Source organism: Nothoprocta perdicaria, unplaced genomic scaffold (genome assembly GCF_003342845.1).
Source record: "Nothoprocta perdicaria isolate Ctin4 unplaced genomic scaffold, notPer1 scaffold_26, whole genome shotgun sequence".
In the NCBI taxonomy this organism is placed as follows: domain Eukaryota; kingdom Metazoa; phylum Chordata; class Aves; order Tinamiformes; family Tinamidae; genus Nothoprocta; species Nothoprocta perdicaria.
Genome location: NW_020455488.1, coordinates 2796275 through 2806079, shown reverse-complemented (window position 1 = coordinate 2806079; position 9805 = coordinate 2796275). Strand labels below are relative to the sequence as shown.

Here is a 9805-nt window from a genome sequence, read left to right as displayed (position 1 = left end):
GGCCGCCGCAGCCGGCGCTGAGGGGACGCGGCGCCCGCGCCCCGCCGCGGCCACCGCCGCCTCCCGCCCCGCTGCTCCCGCCGCTTCCCCTGCTGCGGCGCCGCCGGAGGATCGACAGCCAAGGAGCCCGCGGCCCCTCCGCCTTGCCCAGCCCAGGGGGCTCTTCTACTTCCATCGAATTGCCTGACGCGACGTGGATTTATTTATCCCCCCTCGCCCCTACTCGTCCCTCGGCGTTTTTAAGAGAAGAGGGGGCGGAAAGGACACCGATTTTGGGACTTTTTTTTTTTTTTTTCTGGAAGGGGGATTTTGTCTAGTTAAAGGCAGAGGAATGAAGTCTGGCGCCGGAGGAGGGTCCCTCGCCTTCTTCTGGGGGTTTCTGCTCTGCTCCGCCGCGCTCTGCCTGTGGCCGGCGAATGGAGAAAGTGAGTACGGGCCGGAGAGGCTGTTGCCGAGGGGCTCCGGCTGTGGGTGTTTATGGACCTGTGAGGGTGTCGGCGAAGGGCTCCCTCCGGGTGTTTGTGCGTGTGAGGGTGTTGGCGAGGAGCTCTGTGTGTGTTTGTGCGTGTGAGGGTGTTGGCGAGGGACTTTGGGTGTGGGAGGGTGTTGGTGAGGGGCTCTGTGTGTGTTTGGGTGTTGGCGAGGGGCGCCCGGTGTGTGCGTTGGTGTGTGTGCTTGAGGGTGTTGGTGAGGGGTTCCCTATGTGTGTGAGGGTTTCTGTGAGGGTCTGTGTGTGTTGGTGTGTACCTGAGGGTGTTGGTGAGGGGTTCCCGGCTGTGTGTTTGTGTGTGTGTGCGATTGGTGCGGGGCTTTGGTTGTGTGAGGTTGTTGGTGAAGGCCTCCTGGTGTGTTGGTGTGTGTGAGGGTGTTGGGAAGGGACTTCAGGCGCGGTGTTTGGGGTGTGTGTATTGGTGTGTACCTGAGGGTGTCGAGCATGGCTGCCTGTGTGTGGTTTTTTGTGCGTCCGTTGGTGAGGGGCTTTGGTTGTGTGAGGGTGTTGGTGAGGGCCTCCTGCTGTGTTGATGTGTGTGTGTGAGGCTGTTGGCAAGGTGTTCTGGAGTGTGTGTAAAGGTGTTGGYGACAGGCTTGTGTGTGTGTGCGCATGTGAGGTGTCGACGAGGGGTTCCTGGTGTGTGTGATGATGGGGGGTGTGTGTGTGAGGGTGTCGGGAAGGGCTCCCGGGGCCTCGGTGGTGCCTATGGGTGTTGTCGGCCTGCGGGGATGTGTGTGTTTTTCTGCCGCTCGCCGGAGCTGCTCGGGGGGCATGTTGCGAATGCGGGTCCAGCCGCCCCTCCGCAGGCAGCCRGTGTCTGTGTGCGGCTCCGGAGGGAGCCGCCGGTCCCTCCCGCTCCRCTGTTTTCCCCACCTGGTCCGCAGTGCGCCCCGAAGCTCCCCCACATCCTGACGCGGTGGTTGCACCGGGGCTGCAAACTGCGTGGTGAAAACACCCGCGGGCTGCCGGGAGCCGCGCGGCCTTCATCGGCGTCGAGCGGCTTCGCGGGATAACCCGTCCTCCGGGAGCGGGAAATCCTGGAAGATCCCTGCGTTGGCCTCCCGYGGGAGTGCCGAGTCCAGGTGGTGCCCCCCGCCCCATGTCTAGAGGTCACAGTCTTTAATGTTCCTTCCTCTCCCGTTAGGCCTGTACGTTTAGGTCTGTGTGTAAACAACACGTTTGGTGCTTGCAGTTCAACGTGATGATGATKATTATTATTTTTAAAGCAGCTGTGATTGTATCTGGAGTGAATATTTGTGCAGCCGACGTGAGTTGTGCTTTTCCCTCCATATGCATGGAGGGAAACGTGGCTCATGGGGGGCTGTGTGTGTGTATATCTATCTATCTATCTATATGTATATAGATATATACACCTAAATGCATACACGCATGCATCCATATCTATCCACACACGTATCCCTATATATTCTGAATATATAAGCACACACGTATATGTGTGTATATATAGTGCCTGGGGGTTGCCACAGCCCCGGCCGCGTTTTCGGTGTTTTCATGCTGTTCAGACCCGCGGCTGCCTCTGTAGGCAGGGAGATGTTAAAGGTGCCGGTTCGATAACCCTCTGCGGAGAAGGGGCTGTTTGCTCCGTTCTCATGCTTTGATTTCATCTGCTGTGTGTTGTTTTGTTCTTGTCTTTCTATTGTATTTTTTTTCAGTCGTGCTATTTGAGCTGTTGTTGTGTGCCTCCTCAAAAAGATGTCTGCTGTTGCAAGGCAGGGAGAAAATTCCTTTTTTTTTTTTTTTTTTAAATTTAAAGGAAAAGAATGTGGGAGCTACAAAGGCTTTTCCGAAAGGAGTCCTTTCAGGTTAAAAAGAAAGGGAAGTTTGGATGCCCTGGCGATGAGGCTAACGGGGTGGGGGGAAATAAATGCTTGAGCAAGAAGCGTGTAGACGGAGCCTGTAATGTGTGTTGAGTAATACTGTGTTTCATTAGGCTGCGAATGCCAATTAACTCCTTGCAAATTAAGGCGCACCTCTGTCTCTTGCATTGTGGTGCCAGGGCTGGTTGCAAACTGCTCTAGCTGAGAAGTTCAGCTCACGGAAGAGAGACTGCAAGAGGGAAGATTAATTTGGGGATTTAAAAACAAAACCCTGATGCCCTTCTTCTGGGCAGGGCTTAAAACAGGATTGGGGAGTCTGGAGAAAAATAAAAGGAGGAGGTCTGGTGTGTTCTTAAATTACCGAAATACACAGTTTTTTTAACTGCTGCGGAACACTTTCAATTAAAAATGTTTGTCCAGCTCTTGCAATAAAATAAGGCAGAAACAATATGTTAGGATGTTAACTTCCAGTTCTCTGAAGTGTTTGCAGTTACCATTTAGCTAAAATGACCCAATTAAGGGCCTCCCAAATGAAATAATCTTCTTCTGAAGATCTGGGCATTTAAATATGAGAAGATATGCTGAAAAACTTGTCTTAGCTGAATGCTGCCTCTAATCGATCGTCTTTGTAGTTTGCAGTTTAATAGCCTTTGTTTTTGCGAGTTATTGCTGAAAGAATTCTGCTTTTAGGGGGAAAAATGATCTCCAGAGCAGATGTTTTGCATCTCTTCATATTCTTCTTTCTCTCCACAATAGTGGAAGGAAGATTAATCTTAATTTTTATTTGTTTTTCATATATACTGTGTCATAGCTAAAAGGCACTTCCATTTTCGGTCAAACAAGCAAGGCATTCCTAAATAGGAATACAAAGGAGTTACAACAGGAGGGGAGAAAACCAATCTCTTTAATGCAAAATTATATAAAATCTGCTCATGATTAGATGACGGGAACATCTTTAAAATACAGGTAGCTTGAGTGGAAACTTTCTGGTTAAAAAACAGGAAAAGATGCTCAGAATGTCAGGGCCTTTTTTTTGTTAAAAAGGCACAAAAATAAAAATAAAATCCCCTTCATTAAGATAAAGTATTGTGGGGGTGTAAGAAGGCATGTGATGTGTAAAAACACTAACAGTTGGAGCCCGGGTTTAGGATGAAGCCCAAACTCATTTTTTTCTTGCTGAAGCATGGGAGGGAAAATCAAAATACCACCATATTGTAGTAGTATATGTTGATCAAGGGGAGTGTCTGCAAGGGAGGACTTTAAACATGCAGAGAAAAAATAGTGTCGTTAGGTCTGGTGATGCTTTGGAGTGATAGATATTTAGATAATATATGGAGTGATGGATAGATGGATCTGTTCATCTTGGTTCTAAGCTTGTATATGGATATCCAGGCTGTATTTCTGGTTTCCCGTACTCACCAACAGCAGTTCATGTCTTTATGTTTGAATCTCTGTCCCCAGGTTGCTTAATGAAAACCCCTGTGATCTCCCAAGGTTGTCAGTGTTACACACACCTAATTTTCTATGTGCCTGGTGCTTATAGAATATTGTTAAATGTGAGCTCCATAATTCCTTCTTTTGTTGCGGTTTTGATGCCAGTGTTAAAGGACTGGATGTTAATGGGGAATGCCAGAAAGAGAAGAAAAGGAGTGTTCTGGAAGTGATGAGGAATGAGGAGGATTAGAGGCTATCGGAAGACATGGGGAAGCAGGCAGTACTTCAGCTTTTTGGTTGTGTGAGATTATACCTTCAAAGGATTTCCCTACCAGAACTGGAGCAAAGGCTTCTATGACTCAGTAACTGAAAGGGTTAGGAAATGGTAATGACTTAGCTAAGATCAGGCAAAATGTATTTAGAAGGTTAGAAAGCAGAGGAACGGGTATGGGAGGATGTGTACTAGAAAGTTTCCTTGCTGAACCAGTGCGTAAGAGAGCAAAACACTGGTTTTCTGGGTAGAGCAAAGGAAGCTTGAGATGGTTCTTGGCATGGGATTTCATAAATATTTTTAGAAGTAAGGGAAAGGGTCTGTAGCAATTGAAAATTAAATTAGTTTGAGCTTTAGTTCATCTGGAGATGTGTTTTGGGGCGTTTTCAAAAGGAAATTGTTCAGATTTGATAGAGTATTGTGGTAGATTGTTGCATTTTTTCCCTTTTATCGGTTGCTCTTTCAAACTAATTCCAGAATATACTTAAAGCACAACTCTAGTGACAAATAAATATTGTTTTCATCTTGAAATAACATGTAAAGTCTAGTGTTTCAGTATTTGTATGATGTTTTTTGAATCCATCTTCATTGTTAAATAATTAATTTGTATTTGCTRTGTGTTACTTCGGGAGAAATTGTTTAAAATCATAGTGAGTTTTCTACTAAATTTGCATTTACTAAAGAGAATTTGCAGGAGAATGTCTTTAGTAGGTTTTTCTTTTTTCTTTTTTCCTTTTTTTCCCTCCTTTTTCTCCCCCGAAGCATTTAACATTTAATATTAAAATATGTTTCTGGGTTATAGTTATTGGCTTTAAAGAGTGATTTCAATTCATGTTTAACTTTTGTTTTTTCTTCTTCCCCCATTGGTGTTTAATTCTTTGTATGCTTATGTTGAGGTAATTTTAATGGYGATCACTCAAATTATTAATTCGATGGGATCAAAAGAGACAGTTTTGTTAAATGATTGATTATACTGTGTAGAGCTTCCATCAAACTTTGTATTGAACTCTGATACTCCGGAGCTTTGAGGGGGAGAGAAATAATGCGTGCGGGAAACTTGTTTGCTTCACTCTTGATGTTAGTTTTATGATCCCAAAGGGAAAATAAGTTGTCTAATCCATCGTCTGTTAGTCCTAAAGCTGATAGCTTGCAAACTGTATGGAATGAAATCATTTTCAAAAYGGGAGTATTCCTCCCAAACGTCTATAGTTAATACATTTCATCAGCATTGTTTTACTTCCTTGGGAAACTGTTAATTGAGCAGCAACTGCACCTTCCTGAAACTATTCTTTAAGCTTTGGTTTATAATCCTAAATAGTCATTATTTGAGTTTTAGTGTAAAGCTTTCACATTTGGAAGTGCTTTGTGATGTTATCAAGGAGCAGCTGTTTCATAGATGTGTTTGTACTTAGAAATGGGGATAAATGGCAGGTTAGTTACCAAGACTGCAGCAAATTTATTATCAAACAAAGTACTTCTCACTAATACTGTCTTGAGTGTCACTTTATTGAAGTTATTGTACGTACCTAGTTTGGGATTATTTCAGATCTTTCYGACAAAGTTGGGTTTTTAAGGTTTCTGGGCTTAGATGGTAAGGAAACACACTACTTTTAAGAGTTCCTCTTGCAGAAAGACTCCTGGAGTGCTTGAAATGTGTTTGAAAGGTAGAAATACTGTTTTAGTATTTTGGTATATTTGACATGTATAATTTTTATATCACTGTAAATTATATAGACAGTTTCTTTGTGTAGGTTAGTTACATTAGTTCTTATGATTTATGGAAACCATTTTAATAGTCTCAAAATTCTTTTATTATATCAAAGTGGAACTCATAGAACAGTAGTTAATGAAGAGTTTGTAGTCTCTCTGTAGTTAGCTTTTTTTTAAAATTTTACTTTATTGTATTTTTTTCTTTTTTTTTTTTTAATTTCCCCTTAGCCAAGCCATGGCAGATACAGTCTGGACAGATTTCTGTGGTACTATATTTGTCTTGTTTGTGTTATCTGGGACCGTCTGAGACCAACTTTGAGGACAGGCAGATAGTCAGCAACAGGCAGTGTTCATTCATGTATGTGCGAGCTCAGCAAACAGAGCTGCACCAATTCCTCAGCTCCCAAATAGGTTGCAGTCACTTTGGGCAGGGCTTATTGTTTTTATAAAGGGGTTTAGGAACAATTTTTCATATTGATTAATTAAGGAGATGCATTCCTGCAAAACTGGTGTGCACGTGGCAGTATGTTTTGGAGGCTTAACCTGCRTTTGTCACTGAAGCTTTTGAATCCTTGCAAATGCTAAATGTAAGCAGTTTGTTTAGGATTGCTTTTGAGACGGGAGTTAGCTTTTTAAGCATTAATGTTCTCCAGAAGTTGTTGGAGTGCTAATTATTTAAAATTTGCTGAAAAATGTTTTTTTCTGCATTTTACAGATTGATTGGCATTATTAAGTCTTAATATAACTTATTTATATTAATAAATATAAATATATAAATAATAACTTATTTATATTATTTATACTTACTTACTTTAATCCGACTTGTAGATTGATTCCCTACTACCTCCTTTCTTGGTGAACTTGGTAAGTTTAGAAATGAGCACCCACGCCTTTCAGTGACCCTCAAAATAGTTTTTGAGGGAGCCAAATGCTCTAATTTGCCCAGCTAGAGGCGCTCTCCTGCCCCTAAGGAGAGCGTGATTGCTCCTGTAGAGAATTAAATCCACCTAATGAATGCTTGGGTTGAACAGCAAGGGTGTTGCAACATGAGGTCATTTTAATAATAACTTGGAGGAATAATTAGCATGTAAGCACTTTTCTCCAGTGAGAAGTTTCAAGGTTGTACTTTAAGAACTTCATTATTTTATTAACAGCACAGCATATATGAAGTTTCTTATTCATATATTGAATATAACAGGAAATTGGTGAGCTGTAAATGTGTGTGCTTTACTGTAGTAATTTATAAAACAGGCAATGTGTCCTGCTTGTATGTGCCATAGCATTGATAAATCACTTAAGTCTCTGCAAAAGTCTTTTTTGAGGAGGGGGTAAGTCCAGTGACCCAGTTGTTTCATCTGCCACATGTTGCTACCAAGGTGCATAGAATTGAAATAGCCCTGACCTGTCGGGGAGCGTGTTATCTGCAAAACTGTTATTGGTGCCATTACGTGCTGTAAAGATATCTCTGTTTGCTTGAAAGTGTGAATGATCAAAACACTTTCTCCTAACGGGTGGGCTTTTTTTTTTTTTATCCCCTTCTTTCTCTTGAAATCTTTAGTCTGGTAGCCCCTTTCCTGGTCCAGAGGAGCACTGTCAAAATGCAGCAAAATCGCAGAAATGCACAAAACACCAGGGCTCTTAATGATAGAGAGAAACTTGACTTGCCTCCYTGTTTGTGTGTTTATTTTTTGCTGCTGGTGGGTCATGGCTTCTGACGGTTTCCAGAAGCTCTGTAGYTTTTGCCTCAATACGATAAGTTGGCGAATTAGGATGCTGCTCTTTTAAGCAAGTTACTTATAAAATCCCTCTCAAATAATGGAAGGTGGATGGGAGGCAGGAAAGAATTTTTTTTGAAGTTCAGAATGCCTAAAATGAATACATGCAKCAGTCAAAGATCCCTTGTACTTTATCAGAGTGCAGTCTGTTTGAATGAAAGGTACTGTACCTGCTGTTAAGTTTATAAACTTGCTTTACAGAGATTACTTTTTAAATTATTCATGATGCTACATTACAAGTGTATGTGACAGGTTTAAAATAAATGGCTTGATGGTAAGAGGGAGCATGCATTAATTAGAGCTGAGAAAATGTGCTTTTTTTTTGAAGTATCTGTTCCATTTGTTGCTAGTGGAACACTGTAGGTTTCTGCAGCCAAAAATGTGGTTCTCGAGCATGGATTATGTTGTTATCCTCAAACTGAGTTATAGTGACAGATTATATATGAAACAAATGAGACAAAGTGGCAGGGAGGAATAAGATGCTTGGTTTTTATTTAGCTGTATATCCTGTTTTTCGATAGGAATATACAGAGGATTTTTCTGGGATATATTGCAAGGCTGTATTATTGGCTTTGACTGGGATAAGGTGGGATAGCATCACATTATTTTAGTTGTTATTTCTTGTGTTAGTGCTCTTGTAGTTYGCAGAGATGTTTTAGCAGGGTTGGGGGAGGTTTCCCCCTTGGTTAGTGGGATGCTATATCTGATTTTCTTATGGATTGTGATGCTCAATATAAGAAGTCTTCCTTACGTGCTCTCATGTGAAACCTGTGCAGAACTGCATTGCTGAAATTGTTGTTTGTTTGTTTTTGGCGGGGAAAACTTGCCTGATCTTTGAAAAGTGCAAGCAAAATTGTTATCCAAAAATGATATTTTATATGCAGAGTACTAAAGGTTGGCTGGAAATAATTTTCCTCTTGTACAAAGCTCTTGATAGTTCAACAAATATTGCATTGATGTCATCTATTTTTTTCTGCAGTTTTCAGGGGAAGGCCATAAAAGCCCTTATTAACTCAGGACAGGATTGGTAGCGTAATGAAGAGCCCCTTCATGGAAGATGGTGGTGACTTGGTTTGAGGAGCTGGGCTAGAATGAAACCCTGAGGCTCAGAGAGGCTTCTAGACCTTTTGGATGCAAACTCAGCTTCTCCAAACATAAACTGATACCATGTCAGTTTTCCCAACTCAGTAGATAGGCAGTTCACTATTCCCTTTTAGGAGACATCTTGAAAACTTGGAATTGTATCGGAAGTTTTAYGGGGCTGTTTGGAGAGCAGTGGTCAATAGCTTGGCCAACGCGATGGTTTAGTTTTACTCTGCTGGTGCTTGGGAAAATGAGGCCGAGAAGCAGGCGCTGCAAGGAGCTTATGGTGCAGAAATGCTAAAATGATGTGCGATAGCACGGCCCCCAAAAAAGAGTAAGATGGTTTCCTGAGATTCGAATGTCATTTGTAGAGGTGGACAGTTCACATATTCAATTTTAGTCAGGTATGKCATTTTGGAGCAAAGCCCCGTGACAGCTGCTGCTGGAAGCTGCCTGTGACCAAGCTTGTAAGGGAGAACTGGCTTGGCGCTGTGGAAAGGGCTTCATCCCTGGGTCTCACTGATTTCCTTGATTCTTGCATTGCCTTCAGCTTAGAGCTTTTCTCCACTTTTCCCACACTTGCTCCTCCTGCAAACACTATGTTTTGCTCCCCAGCCACTGCTGTCACCTCCGTTAAGTGCTTGCGTAGGAGCAGGATGCACCTTGGAAAGTTTAAAAACGCTTTGCTGGGCGCTGCACTGTGGACAAACCACTTGCGTGGGGCTTAGTCGACTGAGAGCAGCATTTGGCCATAGTGGTGGGAGCTTAAATCCCCCTGGAAAGACCTCGTTTGTTTCCTCTGCTGTGCTCTTCACCAGCACCGAAGTTATTTTTATTGTGTTATTGTTGTGTTATTTCTGTTGGTTTCTCCTGGAGGGTTTAATGTGTGGTTAAATAGTTAGTGTTGTGTTCTGTGCTCAGCTTTCACGGAATCCCGCTGGGGATTTGGTTTGATCTTGAGAATATTGATGGAGTTAAATAGTCAGGTGGTTCTTGTTAAGCTGTTTCAGGTGGCTCTACCTTCCTCCTCGGTGGAAACGGGTGTTAAGAAGAGACCTGGTTAAGATAATGTCAGGAGTTGTGTGTGTGGAATGGTTCACAGACCTCCTGGGCTGCAGTGGTGCCACAAAAGGGGATTTTTAGCTGCTTCTCTCCAGTTGTTCTGTATCCCCAGCAGGTGGAAGCAGCTTGTGGTTCTCTA

General features: G+C 42.9%; 1 protein-coding gene across 2 annotated transcripts in view; it reads left to right on the top strand.

The window, feature by feature from the left end:
* Positions 1–288: 288 nt before the first annotated feature.
* Positions 289–9805, top strand: part of IGF1R (insulin like growth factor 1 receptor) — a 132347-nt gene continuing 122830 nt past the window's right edge. Inside the window, exon 1 of one of the 2 annotated variants that reach the window (XM_026040514.1) lies at positions 289–425. In XM_026040514.1, coding sequence (XP_025896299.1) covers positions 332–425 — 94 coding nt within the window. In that variant the 5' untranslated portion in view covers positions 289–331. The remainder of the gene's footprint in view (positions 426–9805) is intronic. The other variant, XM_026040517.1, reaches the window with a different exon arrangement.